This window comes from Hypanus sabinus, chromosome 17 (assembly GCF_030144855.1).
Source record: "Hypanus sabinus isolate sHypSab1 chromosome 17, sHypSab1.hap1, whole genome shotgun sequence".
NCBI classification, from domain to species: domain Eukaryota; kingdom Metazoa; phylum Chordata; class Chondrichthyes; order Myliobatiformes; family Dasyatidae; genus Hypanus; species Hypanus sabinus.
Window position 1 is genome coordinate 60,778,723 of NC_082722.1, and position 20,837 is coordinate 60,799,559.

The 20,837-nt window shown below is 40.0% G+C and overlaps 2 protein-coding genes across 5 annotated transcripts in view; one reads left to right on the top strand and one right to left on the bottom strand.

Moving 5' to 3' along the window:
* Positions 1 to 20,837, top strand: part of LOC132406986 (calcium-transporting ATPase type 2C member 2-like) — a 73,451-nt gene that overhangs the window by 26,997 nt on the left and 25,617 nt on the right. For all 3 annotated transcript variants that reach the window (XR_009516327.1, XM_059993166.1, XM_059993167.1), the window contains exons 5-13: positions 1,706 to 1,741; positions 1,828 to 1,889; positions 2,136 to 2,244; positions 7,744 to 7,893; positions 9,433 to 9,501; positions 10,588 to 10,663; positions 13,351 to 13,417; positions 15,081 to 15,205; positions 15,572 to 15,669. Coding sequence is in view for 2 of the 3 variants with exons in the window: in XM_059993166.1 (XP_059849149.1) it covers positions 1,706 to 1,741; positions 1,828 to 1,889; positions 2,136 to 2,244; positions 7,744 to 7,893; positions 9,433 to 9,501; positions 10,588 to 10,663; positions 13,351 to 13,417; positions 15,081 to 15,205; positions 15,572 to 15,669 (792 nt within the window). In the remaining variant the exon portion in view is untranslated. The remainder of the gene's footprint in view (positions 1 to 1,705; positions 1,742 to 1,827; positions 1,890 to 2,135; positions 2,245 to 7,743; positions 7,894 to 9,432; positions 9,502 to 10,587; positions 10,664 to 13,350; positions 13,418 to 15,080; positions 15,206 to 15,571; positions 15,670 to 20,837) is intronic.
* The window catches only part of meak7 (MTOR associated protein, eak-7 homolog), a 106,178-nt gene that overhangs the window by 2,150 nt on the left and 83,191 nt on the right, over positions 1 to 20,837 (bottom strand). The gene's annotated exons all lie outside the window — the stretch shown is intronic.

Sequence of the window (20,837 nt, forward strand, 5' to 3'; positions counted from 1 at the left end):
CATATGTAGATAACAGATCAATATATAGTGCTCAGGGGAGTCATTGCTCTGAAAGAAATAGATCCATACATTACACTTCCTCCCCCCTTAGATAAATGTAACATAAAACTGTATGTGTACAAAACATTCAATTTTCCTTTCACAACCCATATTCCAAATAACCATGCTTTCACAGTAACAGTCCACAACTAACTTCACAGTTCTAAAGGTTCAGTCTTTTGGGTGGTGCTCTGTTTCTTTCAGGATAGAGCCTCTGGACCCATGGAGTGGCATCACATTTGGCAGGTGTCTTGTCAAAAACAATGTTTTCAGTTACCATTGTCATGTTGCTGTCAGTGACATGGTCATCACTGAGGGGCAAGTCCGGTGGCTGTAATGTGTCCCATTTTGTCGGATGCAATCTAGTCAGTGTGTTGTTCAGTTGCACGTCCAATAGCTCGTCCACGTGATGTCTCCATGTATGATCTCCAACATCTGCTTTGTACATCACTGGTCCAGTTCTGTAGCTATCCTACCAGGTGGCTACTTGTCTTCTCGGAAATCATGCTCTAGGACTTCCTGTCCAATCTTGAAGCTGTTTGCTGCTTTACTTAGCAACCAGCTGAACTATTTATTCTTCACTTCCCTCCGTGGGTCTGTGCGAGATCTCAGATTCCTACTCATGAACAGCATAGCAGGTGTTTGGGAGTAAACCCCAAGGGAAAAATCCAGACCTGGAGTCCCTAAAGCAGTCCAACATTGAGTTCAATACTGACTGGCAACTCCTGTGATGCTACTGGACCCAAACTGTATTGGTTTCTGCCATCAGTTGCGTGGAGAGGGGGAGCTTGGACAAAAGCTTGCTCTCCACATTGTACTGCCCAGGCTTGTGTATCGAGACAGCTAGGATGCAACACCCATGGTCAACTCTGACCAACGAAGGCCTCGTGAACATCACACTACTGAGCTATTTTCCATACCAAAGGGCAAATGGCAGTGTTGACAAGGTATTGAAACAGCTTGAGGCAGAGATAATTCTGGAGTGAAAGACCTCTACTACAGTTGGATCATTATCTGGTCCCATTGTATTTATGGTTTCCCATACTCTCGGCTGTTTTATGTTGTCAAAAGAAGTGTCTCTGATTGTTTGGAGATTGTGGTGGGAACTTGGGGTATGTGGGGGAGGTAGAAAGCAAAATGGATCATTCACCTGGCACTCCTTTATGAACGTGGTTGTGAATGCATAAGCCTTGTCTTGAACACTAGGAGTCTACCATCACTGAGGATTGGGGCATGATGAGAAAATGAGGATAAGGACATGTCTGTTGATGGGACTGAGAAACGGACATGGTAAAACAGAAAACTTAAGCAAGACCTAATGGTTGGCAGTTCAATGTGCTGGATTTTAAGACCTCAGTATCAATTTAGAAGCTTCTGCAAAAGTGTAATTTATTTAATATCAATTGCCTTTACCTGATTATGAAAATGTCTCAATATGTGGAAGGATTTCTGGAGCAGTTCTTCTGATAGAATACCTAATTTAAGATAGCTGAACTTACGTTCTGAGCTTTTCTGAAGAGGAAAGAATTGAGTTTAGAAACCTCTGGCTACCTTTTGTGCTCTGGCCCCTTAATGTATAAAAGTTTAAAAAAGACAGAAGGTGTGTATAATTTGTGAAATTGGAATTATATCATTTACAACAATTTTATATTTTTCCCTTTTACAGGCTATAATAATTGTGGTTACAGTTGCCTTTGTGCAGGTAAGTTATTAGTTTAATGTCATTCCTTTGTGAAATTAATGACATAATACATCAAAATATTATTTAGAAATGTATTTTTCTTTCAGGAGTACCATTCTGAAAAATCTGTACGAGAGCTTGGTAAATTAATCCCTCCAGAATGTAACTGGTAAGTGTTACCTTCAGATATCTCGGACAGACAAGGAAATATTGCAAAGAAACTTATTTTTTTAGAAGATACTTGAATACTGTAATTGCAGTTTTTAATCCATGATAGGAACCCACTTTGTGGAGGTAATAGTTTTCAGACAGTACCCTGAAATAGCAGTTAAAAATGCCCTTTCAGTTATTTTCAAAGTTCTATATCTGAGAAGAGTGGCTGCTCAAATTGCTGTGATTGTCCTCTCATTCATAGCATCCGTGAAGGCAAAGTGGAACATATACCAGCAAGGGAACTTGTGCTGGGTGACACCGTGTGCCTCTCCATTGGTGATCGTGTCCCTGCAGATATGAGACTGATGGAGGTTTGTTCATTCGATGTTAAAATAAAAACGTATGAGATTGTGAGGCCTTGTATCTTTCTGCCACTCAGGTAGATTATGACAGATCTGATCTTGCTCTCAGATGCTTATTCCTTCCTGTCTCCATAACCTGATCAAAAAATTTTTCTCTTGCTGCCTTAAATACGTTCAGTGATCCATTCTCCGCTGCTCCGTGCAGTAGAGAATTCCAAAGATTCACCATAACCCGAGAGAAGAAATTCTTCCTCATCTGCATTTTAAATGGGTAACCCACATTCTGAAATTACACCCCTAGCTACAGATATCTCTGAAAGGAAAACATCCTCTCTGCATTTCAGCTCTCATTTTTCTAACCATTCAGCAAATTGAAGAACTGGTCTGTAATTTGGAATTCCTGTTCAGTTCTATCTATTCTTAAAAATAATGATGAATAGCAAATCAGAACTGGGGAAAACTGCACAGAGCTTTGGAGAATTACTGGTGTAGCCACTGTAAAGAAGTGGAGAGAGTGAGCAATTTCAAGTTCCTGGGTGTCAATATCTCTGAGGACCTAACCTGGTCGCAACATGTATTTGCAAGACAGAAACTATATTTCATTAGGAGTTTGAGGAGATTTGGTTTGTCATCTAAAAACATCTAGAAGTGTACCATGGAGAGTATTCTGATTGGCTGCATTACCATCTGGCATGGTGTAGGGGGTGGGGGGAGGTGGTCTACTGCACAGGATCGAAATAAGTTTCAGAAAGTTGTAAAATCAATCAATTCCATCATGGATACTAGCCTCTGTAGAATCCAAGACATCTTCAAGGAGTGGTGCCTCAGAAAGGTGGCATTCATCATTAACGTCCCACCACCCAGAATGTGCCTTTTTCTCATTGTTACTGTCAGGAAGGAGGCACAGAAGCTAGAAGGCACACTACCAATGATTCAAGAACAACTTCTTCCCCTCTGCCATTCGATTTCTAAATGGACACTGAACCTATTGACACTACCTCAATACTTTTTTTAAAAAAAAATTTACTTCTGTTTTTGCACTTCTTATATCTATGTACCCCCGCTCGCTATGAAACAGTGACACCTCTTTTTCCCTTATTAGGGAGAGTGAGAGCCTGTGGTATGTGGAATTACCAGGTGAACGAGTAGCCTTCGGGGTACTGCAAGTTTGTGCCTTTATTGATGCTTTGCTGCACGCTTGAGTGCTCGGTGGAGGGGACTAATGCTTTTTTTTGCTGGTGGGAAGGCGGTTGTTGCTTTGCTGATGTTTATGCATGGAAGGGGGCAGCTGTCATTCATTCTTTCAGGCACCCCTCTATTTTTGTGTCTGTTTGTGAAGAAAAAGAATTTCAGCATTTATATTGTATACATTTCTCAGGCATTAAATGTACTTTTGAAGCATTCAAACTCATTTTAACTTGCCTATTTAATATACATGTACTCACTGTAATTCAGTTTTTTTCTATATTTATCATGTATTGCAACATACTGCTGCTGCAAAGTTAAGTTTCACGACATATGCCAGTGTTACTAAACCTGATTCTGATGGCTAGTGACATTCTCCAACAGGGTGTGAGAATAGTAGTTTTATTTCTAGAGAATTGTGTTTTTACACATTTATTATCTTTGATGTAGCATATGCTGCTCATTCATGTACTTCAGGATGTCATTTGGGAGTAGATGTAAGATTTTACAATATTTGCTTTTGAATAAATGTTGAAGCAGATATTGAGGAAGAGTCAACACAGATAACTGCATAGATCACCTGAAGCATCATATAATGTTCCATAAACATTCAACACGTCTTTGTCTTTGTGTGTCATAGATGCAACTGTGAGCATAATTTACTTTTAGTTTTCCATGATGCATTCAGAATTGGCATCAACTGAGCTTGTCACAACACACACCATTCTTTTTATTTGCTTTCTTTTTTTACAGCTTTTACTTAAGATAAAGCGTAAAATATTGTTTTCTCTTGGTGGACCATTAAGCTTAATGGGCCTGTTAAACAGTGTTTACAGGATATAGTAAGAAGCTATATTAGAACAGGGAGTTTTAAGATCAGTTTCACCAGGTGCATTTCCAAGTTTCTTCCCTGCCCCAGCCAAAGATATCAAGTGTTTAAAGAATTTTTTTAAATGAGCATTTTCCCCAACCTTTAAGATCTACCTTAGAACTCACAGGAGGAAAGGTCCCAACATAGAACATAGAATAGTACAGCACATTACAGTGCACAATGTTGTGCCGACCCTCAAACCCTGCCTCCCATATTAAACCATATTAAACCCTGCCTGCCCCATCTTAAATTCCTCCATATACCTGTCTAGTAGTCTCTTAAATTTCACTAGTGTATCTGCCTCCACCATTGACTCAGGCAGTGCATTTCCACGCACCAACCACTCTCTGAGTGAAAAACCTTCCTCGAATATCCCCCTTGAACTTCCCACCCCTTACCACTGTATTGAGCAGTGGTGCCCTGGGGAAGAGGCATTGGCTGTCCACTCTGTCTATTTCTCTTAATATCTTGTCCACCCCTATCATGTCTCCTCTCATCCTCCTTCTCTCCAAAGAGTAAAGCCCTAGCTTCCTTAATCTCTGATCATAATCCATACTCTCTAAACCAGGCAACATCCTGGTAAATCTCCTCTGTACCCTTTCCAATGCTTCCACATCCTTCCTATAGTGAGGCGACCAGAACTGGACACAGTACTCCAAGTGTGGCCTAACTAGAGTTTTATAGAGCTGCATCATTACTTCACGTCTCTTAAACTCTATCCCTCGACTTATGAAAGCTAACACCCCATAAGCTTTCTTTAGTACCCTATCTACCTGTGAGGCAACTTTCAGGGATCTGTGGACATGTACCCCCAGATCTCTCTGCTCTTCCACACTACCAAGTATCCTGCCATTTACTTTGTACTCTGCCTTGGAGTTTGTCCTTCCAAAGTGTACCACCTCACACTTCTCTGGGTTGAACTCCATCTGCCACTTCTCAGCCCACTTCTGCTTCCTATTAATGTCTCTCTGCAATCTTTGACAATCCTCTACACTATCTACATCACCACCAACCTTTGTGTCATCTGCAAACTTGCCAACCCACCCTTCTACCCCCACATCCAGGTCGTTAGTAAATATCACAACAAGTAGAGGTCCCAGAACAGATCCTTTTGGGACACCACTAGTCACAACTCTCCAATCTAAATGTACTCCCTCCACCACGACCCTCTGCCTTCTGTAGGCAAGCCAATTCTGAATCCACCTGGCCAAACTTCCCAGGATCCCATGCTTTCTGACTTTCTGAATAAGCCTACCATGTGGAACCTTGTCAAATGCCTTACTAAAATCCATGTAGATCACATCCACTGCACTACCCTCATCTATATGCCTGATCACATCCTCAAAGAACTCTATCAGGCTTGTTAGACATGATCTGCCCTTCACAAAGCCATGCTGACTGTCTCTGATCAGACCATGATTCTCTAAATGCCCATAGATCCTATCTCTAAGAATCTTTTCCAACAGCTTTCCCACTACAGACATAAGGCTCACTGGTCTGTAAATACCTGGACTATCCCTACTACCTTTTTTGAACAAGGGGACAACATTCGCCTCCCTCCAATCCTCCAGTACCATTCCCGTGGACAATGAGGATATAAAGACCCTAGCCAGAGTTTCAGCAATCTCTTCCCTTGCCTCATGGAGCAGCCTGGGGAATATTCCGTCAGGCCCCAGGGACTTATCCATCCTAATGTATTTTAACAACTCCAATACCTCCTCTCCTTTAATATCAACATGCTCCAGAACATCAACCTCACTCATATTGTCCTCACCGTCATCAAGTTCCCTGTCAGTGGTGAATACCGAAGAGTATTCATTGAGGACCTCGCTCACTTCCACAGCCTCCAGGCACATCTTCCCACTTTTATCTCTAATCGGTCCTACCTTCACTCCTGTCATCCTTTTGTTCTTCACATAATTGAAGAATGCCTTGGGGTTTTCCTTTACCCTACGCACCAAGGCCTTCTCATGCCCCCTTCTTAAGCTCCTTTCTTGCTACCCTATATTCCTCCATCGACCCATCTGATCCTTGCTTCCTAAACCTCATATATGCTGCCTTCTTCCACCTGACTAGATTTTCCACCTCACTTGTCACCCATGGTTCCTTCACCCTACCATTCTTTATCTTCCTCACCAGGACAAATTTATCCCTAACATCCTGCAAGATATCCTTAAACATCGACCACATGTCCATAATACATTTCCCCGAAAAAACATCATCCCAGTTCACACCTGCAAGTTCTAGCCTTATAGCCTCATAACTTGCCATTCCCCAATTAAAAATTTTCCTGTCCTCTCTGATTCTATCTTTTTCCATGATAATGCTAAAGGTAAGGGAGCGGTGATCACTGTCCCCCAGATGCTCCCCCACTGACAGATCTGTGACCTGACCCGGTTCGTTACCTAATACTAGATCTAGTATGGCATTCCCCCTAGTCGGTCTGTCAACATACTGTGACAGGAATCCATCCTGGACACACTTAACAAACTCTGCCCCATCTAAGCCCTTGGAACTAATCAAGTACCAATTAATATTAGGGAAGTTAAAGTCACCCATGATGATAACCCTGTTATTTTTGCACCTTTCCAACATCTGCCTCCCAGTCTGCTCCTCGGTATCTCTGCTGCTACCAGGGGGCCTACAGAATACCCCCAATAGAGTAACTGCTCCCTTCCTGTTCCTGACTTCCACCCATACTGACTCAAAAGAGGATCCTGTTACATTACCCACCCTTTCTGCAGCTGTAATAGTATCCCTGACCAGTAATGCCACCCCTCCTCCCCTTCCCGCCCCCCCTATCCTTTTTAAAGCACTGAAAACCAGGAATATTGAGAATCCATTCCTGCCCTGGTGCCAGCCAAGTCTCCGTAATGGCCACTACATCATAATTCCATGTATGTATCCAACTTCTCAGTTCATCACCTTTGTTCCTGATGCTTCTTGCATTGAAGTACACACACTTTAGCCCTTCTACCTTACTACCTTTATACCTTTTATTCTGCTGCTCTTTCCTCAAAGCCTCTCTATATGCACTTATTTCACTGCTCTATCGTTCCAGGTCCCATCCCCCTTGCAAATTAGTTTAATTGCTTAGTTTAACAGCCATCAGCTGATTGCTATGGACAGCAAAATCTTGACGCGTGGAAGTAAATATATTAAAAAGAGACTTTACATGTACTTGATTCATGACACAAATTCACTTGAGATGATCAGATATGTAAAAAGTGCATCCCTTGTTTTGTTTATCATAAATGGGTTTTTCAGCAAATTTGCTCAGGTATAAGATGCAATTCAGTTTTACATTTGCTCATTCATTATGGTTTCAATATCCACTCAATGTTCTAGAATTTTGCTATTGACTAATAGAAATCACCTGTCAGTTTTTGCAAGTAATGTATTTTGTTTCCAACTGTATGTTACAACTAATTGGTTTATTGTTTTTAAATTAGGCTATTGATTTACTGATTGATGAGTCAAGTTACACAGGCGAGTCGGAAGCTAATAATAAAAGTATCACAGCCTTGCCCGAACCTGGTGATTCAACTTCTCTTCAAAATATTGCATTCATGGGAACCCTAGTACAATATGGGAAGGGAAAGGTACGTTCTTTATTAAATTGCTCTTTTATAGTGCTGGTAAATGGATCTATACAAGCAACATTACCTTAAATCATGCAATATTAGGCTAATAAACTCTTCTTTCATCTGTTCCTGTTAATTCCTATTTTTATTTTGAAGCGCACTCACTTATACTCAAACTCTTTATTGCATTCTGTCTAGCTTCTAGAAATGCGCATATGCCAAGCTGTTAATGCAAAATATGCATTCAATGTACCTTAGGCTGCATGTAAGAATGGACCATAAGAGTAAATCATAATATTGTTTGTGTTAAATTCCAAGAAGCCTTTGAACCACAAGAATATTGGATGGCAGAGTTTAGTATTTTGCTCCACCTAATAAAGATCACCCATGGTAAACCTGGTATAAAGTGCATGAACCAAATGCCAAACATTCAGATGGATTAAGTTTGTTCTTTTGTATTGGTTTCAATGACATTCATGATATTTTAGGATCCATGTATTTTATTCCATATTTCCAGCACATTAATTTACTTATTTCAGGTAGTCATTGTGTATTCTTGCTTCCTACAGGCCACCACTCACAATTTTCCAATTTTGTCATTTAATTATTCTGCCTTTATTACTGACGTTGCTTTTTGCTCTGAATTTGGCGCTACCATCATCACCAGCCACTTTCTATGTATCTCCAATTCTAGTTCTGATGAAGGGTCTGCCATCTGAAGCATTAACTTTGCTTCTATTTCCAGGGATGCTGCCTGATTTGCTGAGTATTTAGAACATTTTCTGATCATATTTATCATTGAAAGTTCTGTAGATATATAAATGAATAACTTAGAGACTTTAGTTATATAAACTGGATTTTTCTGTCAGAACATAAATTTCAATCATCTGTTTTTATCTCTTTGGCTTTCTTTTATCCATATCTTCATAGCTGCTTTCATCTTCGTAATGGTTTATTGATTTGTTTTAAGACAAGAGAATGCAGATGTTGGAATCTGGGATAGCAAATAATCTGCTTGAGGATATTTCCCAGGTCTATCAGCATCTGTGGGGGGAGAGGGAACAGAATTGTTGATGTTTTGAGTCAATTCTGCATCTGAACTGGGAGTGGAATTGGGAGCTGGCCAGTACAAAAAGGAGAAAGTGAGTGGCGAGATCGGAGTCTGAGGTGGCGAGTGGATAACGGAGGAGTTAAAGATTATAAGCAGGGTGTGTCAGGTAGGACATCGGTTGGAAGACTGAGCAGGTGAATGGTAGATGGAGGCAAACAAAGGGAGAGGATGAGTGAGACATGCATGATTGGCATATTACTCATTACTTTATGCCTAGCTTACCATGGGAGACCTTTACTATGTTCCTAACCAATGAAGGTGTGTATTTATAAGATATACATATGTACACGTACTTTTAAGCATCTTTTCAGGTACCAGATTTGAAAGCAAAGAAGAAAAAAATTATGTTAGAATCAATGCTATGGTTAATCTATATCAATTAATTCTGTGGTAAATCAATACTGTGTGGCTCTATATAGATTTATTTTTACTTGCATTGTATCCAGGGAATTGTGATTGCAACTGGTGAAAACTCTGAGTTTGGAGAAGTTTTTAAAATGATGCAAACTGAGGAGGTATGTGTTTACTAGCTTATTATTCAACACCTCTGCTTTTTAGTTATTTTTGTTTATATTTGTCCAGTGTATGTTGATCCTAATGGCCAGTGCTATCATGTTTGCTGTTTGCTGGGGCAGCAGGCTGAGGGTAGCAGACATCAACAGAATCAACAGACTCATTCGTAAGGCCAGTGATGTTGTGGGGGTGGAACTGGACTCTCTGACGGTGGTGTCTGAAAAGAGGATGCTGTCCAAGTTGCATGCCATCTTGGACAATGTCTCCCATCCACTCCATAATGTACTGGTTAGGCACAGGAGTACATTCAGCCAGAGACTCATCCCACCGAGATGCAACACTGAGCGACATAGGAAGTCATTCCTACCTGTGGCCATCAAACTTCACAACTCCTCCCTCAGAGTGTCAGACACCCTGAGCCAATAGGCTGGTCCTGGACTTACTTCCACTTGGCATAATGTACTTATTATTTATTTATTTATGGTTTTATAATGCTATATTTCTAATCTATTCTTGGTTGGTGCGACTGTAACGAAACCCAATGTCCCTTGGGATCAATAAAGTATGTCTGTCTGTCTGTTTACCCCTCACCCTGGAGCACATTGCCCAAAGCTTGCTGCCCTCTGCCTCTGGATAGTGCTCTTTATTCTAGTGTGACCCTGGGCACAATATTCAGCTGGGGGCAAAATGTGGCGGTGGGCAGTCATGGAACTTTCACAATGCAGACAGTCCCCTGCACTCAGAGTGGCTTTGACAGTCTGTGTGGCCTTTCTCAGAGATGATGCTGATTGTTATTGAACATCCCAAGTGTGATTTCACCAACAGCTTGTATGGTTGTAATATGATGTCCCAACACTTCTGCCCAAAACCCTGGCTACTGAAGGCACACATGCCAAACACCATCTCTCTAACAATGTCGCCACTTCCAGAGAGACAACTTGTACCTGCAAGTCACACTTTTCTACAGCAGTCTCCGAGGACCTGCCATTATACTGTCAGGGAATAAAGTCATGTGAAGAATTTGAATAACAAACAGTGGAAGTGTATATACTTTTAATCTGTGAATTTTTTTTTCTCCTCTTGTCTAGGCTCCAAAAACCCCTTTACAAAGAAGCATGGATAAGCTAGGGAAGCAATTATCACTGTTTTCATTTACGATAATCGGTAAGCTGAATGAAGTAAATTTAAAGCCTTAATTTTACTTCTGTCTCATAGATAACATTTCTCAGATCTTTCTAAATGGAGTAGCAGCTTCTCAGAGTGAAACACTAAGAGCATTATTCAGTCATACAGATTTCTAGTATCTTAATATCTCAACCTTAACTCAGGGCAAGTAAAGAGAAGAGTTCAACCACGAATGTTGATTTCACATCTGAGCAGATGTTGACTTAAACTGTAAGACTATAAGATGTAAGGGCAGAATGGGCCCTTTTAGCCCATGGAGTCTGCTCCACCATTCCGTCATGGCCGATTTATTACCCCTCTCAAATCTATTCTCTTGCCTTCTTGTAAACTTTGATGCTCTTACTAATTAGAACTATCAACCTCTTGCCTCAAATATATCCAATGACTTGGCCTCCACAGCCACCTGAGGTGATGAATTACATTAATTCACCACCACTCGGCTAAAGAAATTCTTCCTCATCTCTATTCGAAAGGGACGTCCTTCTATTCTGAGGGTGTGCCCACTTGTGGTAGATTTCCTCACTACAGGAAACATCCCCTCCTTGTTCAGTCTGTCACAGCCTTTCTGTCTGGGGTTTCAATAAGATCCCCCTCATTCTTCTAAACTCCAGTGATTACAGGCCCAGAGCAATCAAATGAGAGTTCTAAGCCTACTTAAATCACACTTTTACAATATAAATAGAACAGTGGAGCATAGGAATCGCTTCTTCATCCAACACTATGCCAACCATGATGCCAAATTAAACTTGTGTAACCTGTTTGCACATAATTTGTACCCCTCCATTTCCCTGCAAGTTCATATGCCTGTTGAAATGCCTCATAAATGTCACTAGTGGATCTGCTTTCAACTTCCCCACCACCCCCCGCCACCAATATGTTCCAAGCACCCACCAGTCTTTTTTTTTTTAAACCAATGTTTGGCCCACACTCCTCCTTTATATTTTCCTCTCTTTCCTAATGCTGTACCCTTTGGTATTTAACATTACACTCTGAGGAAAAAGAGTCTGACTGTATACTTTCTCATAGATATAAACTTTGATCAAATCACCCCTTGGCCTATGATACTCCAAAGAAAGCAATCTGAATCTGTCCAACTTTCCCTTGATGCTCATGCTGTCTAATCCAGGCAACATCCTGGTGAACCTCTTCTGTAGCCTCCCAAAATCGTTGACATTCCTCCAGAAATATACACCAAATGTGGCCCAACCAAAGTTTAATTTGACTTGATTTGTACACTCAGTGCTCTAATTGATGAAGGCAAGCATGCTGAATGACTTTTCTATCATCTTATTTATTTTATTTTCACTTTCAGGGAGCTATGGACATGTACCTCCAAGATCCCTCTGTATATCTGTTCTTATGCTACTCCCTGTATAATTTATTCTAACATTTCAGGTCTCAAATTAAAACTCCTCGGGTTGCTCTCCCTATAATCATCTTGAAACTGATATGTTACAAAATATGTTATAATTGAGACAATGGTTGCATGTGAACGTGCTTTCCCCATGACACTGTTGATGTGCTTAGCCACAAGTCAACATACTTAAATTCCGGCATTGCTCTCCCTCAAGCCCAAGGTTAGTGCACACACCTTAGAAGATTTGGAATTTCACAGCCCACTCTCTACCAATGTACCTAAACAACATAATTTCTCTTTTTGTTCTATCTTATTGCATTGACTACATGCCAACATTTTAATCTGCTGCAGAAGACAATCTCCCATTTCATGCTTTAATTTCTTCCTTGTATGTTGCTGTGCTTCAGGCAACTGTTAGCACTTTGGGGTGTGGCTGTTCATTGGGTAAATGAGTTCATACAAAATTTAAAATGATTGTCTTTAGCCAACCTGTAGTGACTTTCATTGTCCTAAGAGACCTTAAGGTACTACAATGCATATTTCAACAAGTTATGAATATCTTTCAATCACTGTTTTTGGGTGGATTTGCAAGGTATACTACGCTACAGTAATTAACATGCGTATCATTGTAATGTCTGCAATAAGGTTGGTAATACATAATTTTAATATAGAATGGAACTTTATTTCATTGCTCAAGGCAAGAAGACTGTGGTGTTACTCTAGTCCATGCCAAAACAGTTATTTACAATGCAAGCAATAAGGTTTCATTTTAAAAATACAAATATTTAATTAATACCACTCCATGATACTCAAAGGCCATTGGCAAGCCAGGGTGTAGCATTATTCAGCTGCACAACAGCCCTTGAGAAGAAGCTGTTTATCAGTCTTACTGTCTTGGCTAATATGTTGCTGTGTCTCCTACCAGAGTGCAGGAGATTGAGCAGATAGTGCTGGGGATGGAATGGGTCTTTAATGATGTTACGAGTGCACCGTAGGCATCGAGAGTTGTATCTTTACATCTTTTGGAGGTCTCTTTACAAAAGTTAGAGCATACAGTCGGACAAGGATATAGAGGCAATCAAGATAAAATTAAGCACTTTTGAAACTTCATTGCCAAGAAGTTATCCACAGCTATTAATGCTAACTGTGCTAAAACATGGTAAGATAAATGATCATGGTGTTGCTTGCATTCCATTGCTGTAATTTCTCTTTCATTGATTTTACAGTAATAATAGGTGGAGCAATCACTGTAAAATAGAAAGTCTTAAGTAATCACACGTAAATATGGCTATCAAATTGTCTCCTTCAGGTTTAATGATGCTGATTGGTTGGTTACAAGGAAAGCATCTCCTTAGTATGTTCACTATAGGAGTTAGGTAAGAACATAAACATGTTGTTTATTAGCATAATGGACCATAAAACCTATGGCTGTTATTCTGCATTGTATGATCCAAAATTTGTCCTGCACCAGGAAAGGCTCATTAAATTGGTGATCTACAGAGGACCAAAGTATATCTTAAGCCTGGACTGCTTGCATTACTCCATGCAAAATGGCTACTTTGTGTGTATTATTTTCAGTTTTGTATATCTATGGGCACAAATAACTTTTATCCATTCACTCCCCAATGAACTGTGGTAGATCTTGGGTCATGGTGGCAGTAGGGTGATGTGAAGAAAGGCACAGTTTATGGGAGGGCTGAAGGTTTAGGAGGCAAGATGAAGTGAAAACCTGGCCAAAGGGGGAGGGTGGGGTGCAATAGGCTGTGTAGCATTTTTTGACTTCAGTCAGAGACCCATATTGTTGCACAGGATTTGGAGTGCTTCAGGGTCTAGTTCCAGGAGGGTGTTTTGGTAGAGGTGTGCAAAACGATATGAGGCATAGATGAAGTGGATAGCCAGTGGAATTTCACAGTTTGTAATGATTAATGTGAGAGAGCATAATTATAAGGTGATTGGAGAAAAGTGTAGGGAGCATGCCAGAGGCAGCAGTTCTTTACAGAATTCAACATGGAGGCTTTGTATCTCTGCTACAAGCCCCTAACAGTGCATTCCACAGTAAGTGCATGGAACACACTATCAAAGGTGGTGGCGGAGACAGATACATTAGGGACACTTAAGAAACTCTTAGGAAAGTACTTGGATGAAATGAAAATTGAGGGCTAGATAAGTGAAAAGGGTTAGATTGATCTTAGAGTAAGTTAAAGTTCGGCACAATGTTGTGAACTGAAGGGCCAGTGCTGTGCTGTAATGTTCTATATCCCTACTAATATGCACCACCTTGCAATCCTCCACATTAAACTTAATCTACCCGTGCTACCACCCAATTGCAATTGGGCGCCACGATAGTGTAGTAGTTAGCGCAACACTATTACAGCGCAGGACATTCCAGAGTTCAGAGTTTAATTCCAGTGCTATTCAGTAAGAAGTCTTTGTACTCCCTGTAGAATGCATGGGTTTTCCCCCAGTACTCTGGTTTCCTCCCACAATCTAAAAAGGTACCAGGTAGGTTAATTGGTCATTGTAAATTGTCCTGCGATTAGGTTAGGATTGCTACAGATGTGTATTTCATTAAATATATTATTTATAATATAATAAATATAATAATATATTATTAATAATATTATATATAATTCTATTTCATTAAATAATTTATTAAAAAATATTCTTTTTCCACTTTACCATGCCAAGTACTACTGTATGTCATCCTCAAATTTGTGGCATGCAATCGCAGGTTGTTAAAAATGAATTTTTTAAAAATATCAGTGGTCCTAATACCGATCCCTGCTGGCTACTGTTCACTTTCCTCGGGTCAGAAAGAGAACCACGTACCATTTGTCTGAAACTTAGCCATGTTATTAAGCCAATCATAAATCTCTTAAAATTGTCCAATGTTTTCTGTGGCTACCATCTCTGATTGCGATCCAGTGTCCCCCACCCCCACCTACTTCCTCTATCCCCAAGTCCTGTTGTCACAGACGTTGCAGACGTTCTGAGTTGGAATAGTATCAGCCTTGACATGGTTTCTTGTTTCTTTGGTAGCCTGGCAGTTGCAGCTATTCCAGAAGGCCTACCAATTGTTGTCACAGTAACATTAGCACTAGGTGTGATTAGAATGTCCAAAAAAAGAGTCATAATAAAGAAACTTCCCGTGGTCGAGACGCTGGGTAAGTCAACAACTTATCTTGTTAACTTTAACTGATTAAATTTAATATTGTGATTTATTCTAGCAGTTGAAACATTTGTATTTTGTTATTTGCATCTAAAATAAAAAGACATGCAGAGACCTTACTGAATGCAGCAGAGTCAATTTGTTAAAATATATAGTATGTTTATCAAGATATGTATAATTCTGTACATTTGCATTCATTTTACCATGTACAAAGTCTCCATCTGTGAAAGAACTCTGAATTGCCAAGACACCAGAAATACCGTGTCTTAATAACTTAATTTCTGAATTAATCCTTGAGTATTGAGATAATTGAGAACTGATTCTAATACAGGTAATTATTAATCATGCTTTTAAATTATAGGTTGTTGTAATGTCATTTGCTCTGATAAGACTGGCACCCTTACAGCTAATCAGATGTCTGCAACGCGGTTAATTACGTCAGATGGCATACAGGCAGAGGTTGGTATTAAAGTACCTTGACATTAAACCATGAAGGAAGTTATAACCTTTATCAATAGAAGAAAACAGGTTGTGGAAAATGCTCCAATTCTTATTGGCCTTGTACCTGATACATACTGTATGTTTGCTTAGTTTGAGGCAGCCAACAGAACTAAATTTTGCTCTGAATGGCAAGAAATGGCTTTAACTTTTCATTGTGTACACAACTGTCCACAGATTCGTTACCACAGACATCCATTTTTCCAGTTAAAGTAATGTTTTCTGTGAGGAATAAAAACCATAGGTCATATAATCTTTTATTCCAGCTCTGGCATTCAATAAGATCTCAGGTGACCTTTTGCCCTGTTGCCACCTCGCCTTCACTAATCAATATCTCTTGATTTCTACACTGTCTAAAAGTCGATCAACCTCTCCTGAATATACTTTGTGATTTGAGCCTCCACAGAACTTTTATGTAGTGAATTTCAAAGGTTCACCATCCACTGGGGGAAGTAATTTCTTCTCATCATTGACCAGACTTGCTAACTAATTACTTTTAGAATGTGACCCTTGATTCTAAAAATTCCAGCCAGGAGAAGTCGTTCCCACATTTACGTTGTTAAGCACTGTAAGAATGTTGCATTTAAAAAGAAAAAAAAAAGATGAGGCACTCGAGAGCGTCTGTGGAAGCAGAAACAGAGTTAATGTTGTTTCCCAGAAGAATGTTATAATGTGAGCCCATAGAGGAGGGATGTAAGGGTTTTTCTGGTTGCTCTCTCTGCAGAACCTACTCCCTCCTTGGCATTGGGGGTGGGCTGCAAAGAAAAGAGCCATCAGAGTAGCCACAGAGGTTGCTGAGCGAGCCTCAAGATGGCTATGGATCAAGAGGCATGACCTGTGACCCAGTGCTGCCTGGACACAAACCAGGACCTGATCAACTCTGGCTGTGTCACCTGGGCAAGGGTGTCTAATGTTGAAAGACCCAAAACCACCCATTGACACCCAGGATACCTCACTAATGATGAGTCCCTGTGCAGCCTAGGATGTATTTTAGCATCATGTTTCAATGAAATCATTTCTCATTCTTCTGAATAAGTAAGAAGACTGGGCATAAGCAATCTAATCTTAGACAATCATCCCAACTTAGCAACCGATCTGTTGAACTATCGTTTTGCTCCCTCTATTGCAAATATAATATTCTTCAGGCAATGAGACCAAACCTCCACACAATATTCAAGAGCTCCAAATAATAGGGTGGCATGATAGTGTAGTGTTTAGCACAACGCTTTGCAGTTCTGGCAGCCTGGGTTCAATTCTCACTACTGCCTGTAAGGACGTGTGTACGTTATCCCCATGAGCACATGGATTTCCCCTGGGTGGTCCATTCTTCCACAGTCCAAAGGCAACCAGTTAGTAGGTTAATTGGTCACTGTAAATTGTCCCATGATTAGGCTGACATTAAATCACAAGTTCTGGCTCAAAGGGTCAGAAGGGCCTTCTTCATGCTTTATCTCAATAAAATAAAAATATTTGCATTCCTACTCTTCAATCTGTAGTGGGTGGTTTTCTTCAAACTGCTGCACATGACAATTCTCACTAAATTACATAGATCTCCAAGTAGAGATTAAGCCACATGCTTTGTGTTAATACTCAGAATTTTGGATGTTGATTACAAGTATTGTCATTATTCTTTAGCATACTTGTTTTTTCATTTACGCCACTGGTGTTTAGGGCACCAAATAAAGTCCTCCAACTTTGCCAGTGTTCAGGACTTCCCTCATCATGTCATTAGCTTCCTCTCAGTTTTTACTACTGTCATTCATGCAAGACCCCAGTTGAAACTCAGGAATACCATCACAGTCATATGTAGGAGGATTCTTCTTTGCTGTTTCCATAACAGTTTTGTTTTGACCAGTCGGGGTTGTTGACCCCGAGCTGAACCCCACAATGTGGAGGACCAATAGACCAGATTGAGTCTGGTCTCTACCCTTTGACCTGTTTGGCAAGGGTGACCCTACCAAGAGCCAGATCATAAAGCCCTGACTCCAGTCAACATAGCTCTCTGGGTCATTGGGGCATTAAATCCTCCAAACTTGCCCCATATCGCAGAAAGTAAGTGTTGTCATTGGAGAGAGTCTAGAGGAGGTTCATGAGGTTAATTCTGGAATGGAAGGGAACATGTGAGGAGCATCTGGCAGCTTTGGGCCTCACTGGAATTTAGAAGAATGTGGTGGGATCTCATTGAAACTGAATGTTGAAAGGACAAGATAGGGTGGATGTGGAGAGGATGTTTCCTATGGTGGGAGTATCCAGAAACAGAGGGTACAGCCTCAAAATTGAGGGGTGACCCTCTAGAATAGAGGTAAAGAATAATTTTTTTTTTAGCCAGAGAGTAGTACATCTGTGGAATCTTTGCAACAGCCACAGACTGTACTGGAGGCCAAGTCCATGCGTATATTTAAGACAGAAGTTGATTGTTCCCTGACTGGTCAGGGCATCAAAGGATATGGCGAGAAGGCCAGTGTATGGGGTTGAGCGGGATCTGGGATCGGTCATGATAGAATAGTGGAGCAGATTCGATGGACTGAATTACCTAATTTGCTCCAAAGTCTTGTGATCTTATGGTCTTAAACCCAATAACAAGGCAGTGGTCCTTTGGAGGTCTTCAGCATTGGAAGTACTACAAACAACAGATGGATTGCAGGCATGAGAATGAAGCACAGGAGAATGGGGGAGATTCTATAAGGGTATTCAAATTTATAAGGGGTGTGGATAAGCTGAATGCCTGCAGACTTTCCCCTCAGGTTGGGTGAGATTAGCACTGGGGGTCATACGTTTGCAATGAAAGGTGAAATATTTAAGGGAGTTCTGATGGGGGATCGACTTCACTTAGAGTGTTGTACAATTGTAAAACAAGCTGCCAGCAGAAGTGATAGAGGTAGATTCAATTGTGACACTTAAGAGAAATTTGGCCAGGTGCATAGCTGGGAGGGGATGGAAGCTGTGGTCGAGATGCAAGTAGATGGGACTGATTCAAAAACCAGGCTGACATGAAGTGTATGGGCAGAAGGGCCTGTTTCTGAGCTCTCTGTAGTTCTCTATGACTCTGCAACTCTATGAAAATCACATTTAAAATGGTACCCTTAATTTAAGTCAAAATGTTAGCTGTTCAACTGGAATGGTAGGTAATTTGTGTAAATACATGACATTATAGGCCCTTAGGCATGTGTCTTTAGAGAAGAATGCAGAGGTGCAATCTCCACAATAGCAGGCTAGTACGAACAGCAAGTTTAATATTTTAATTTTAACTGCATATATAATATATGGAGATGACAAAAGTTACCGCTGGTTGTATCAAAAAATAAGCACCAAGTGCAAAGTGCCTCACTAAATATTAGATTAAAGATCTAATCTTTAAAGATTAGATTTGTCGCATGCACATTGAAACGAAGAGTGAAATGTGACTGTGTCAAATCAAATGAACAAGGATTGTGCGGTGCAGCCTACAATTGTCAGCACGTTTCCAGTGTCAAGTGTGTCTCTGGAATGTGGGAGAAAACCAAGAAGCCCACCTGGTCACAGAGAGAACAGACAAAATCCTTGCAGACAGCAGTGGGGATTGAAAGCTGATTTTACAGATGCCATAAAGTGTTGGGTTAACTGGGATGCTATCACGTCACCTCTTTTACCATGCCACTAGTATTTGTACACAGCAGTATAACAACGGGCTCAGAGTTAGCAGGAATAGTCTACTAAAAGTGAAAAAAAGGTGATATTTTAAAACCATGAGAAATGCTATTTGGCTTCAATAATGCTTGTGTTAAAAGATTAGCAAACATTGAGATGGTGATGGCTAATATTACTTTAATTTTGTTCACATCATATGTTGACATAAACAGTTTCAATGATGACAAAAGTACACTCGGTGGCCACTTTATTAAGTACACCTGTTCACTAATGCAAATATCCAATCAGCCAATTATGTAGTAGTAATTCAAAGCATAAAAGCATGCAGCCATGGTCAAGAGGTTCAGTTTTTGTTCAATCCAAACATCAGAGGGAAGAAATGTGATCTGAGTGACATTGACTGTGGAATGATTGTTGGTGTTAGACAGGCTGATTTGAGTACCTTAGAGACTGCTGATCTCCTGGGATTTTCAAGCACGACAGTCTCTAGAGCAGGGGTTCCCATCCTTTATGCTATAGACCAATACCACTTAAGTAAGGGGTTGTTGGGAATCCTTGCTCTAGAGTTTACAGAAAATAGTGTGAAAAATAGAAATCATCTGATGAGTGACAGTCTGTGGGTGAAAATACCTTGTTAATGAGAGAAGTCGGAGGAGAATAAACAAACAAGTCCAAATTGACTAGAAGACAACTGTAACTCAAATAACTACACATTACAACAGTGGTGTGCAGAACAGCATTTCTGAAAGTACAACACGTTGAACCTTGAAATGGATGAGCTACAACAGCAGAAGACCACAAACATACACTCAGTAGTCTTCTTATTATGTAGAAGAGGTAACTAATAAAGTGGCCATTGAGGGTATATATTTATTTTACCCCAAAGAAAGCCTATTTCAAATTATTAAAATTATAATAAGTGTTTCAAGGCAGTTGATTGACATCATTATTATTCTTACACATTTGTATAATGATCATAGTACAATTTGAAATACAAATAACTGGAATTGTACTTTTTCAATATTTTTAATTTTCACATAGAAGAATACAGAGTACATGAGGATATATATCATGAATCAAAAAAAAAGAATAGTACTGAATACATTATATTTAAATCACACTTGCAATCACAGTACCTATATTCATGATCAAACACATACATTAATTAAATTGTAATTTGAATTGTAATAATTTTATTTTAAAAATGAATCTAAACCCACTACAAAGATCGAAGCTGTTTGGTAAAGAAAGACGGAAAAAAATCCTTACCACATAGTGATTTATGTTATTAGCCAACATCTGTACTTTAACACCAAATCAAAGGTTTTGAAAGTAGTTCAAAAACGGTCCCAACAATGTTTGAAAGTCTTGGTTAGAATCAGAAATTGAACAATGAATCATCTCTAAATTTAAGCATGACATAACATCACGTATCTATTGATTGTGAGTAGGCAGAGCATTTAAGCAACAACGCCCTCCTAGTTATAAGAGAAATAAAAGCC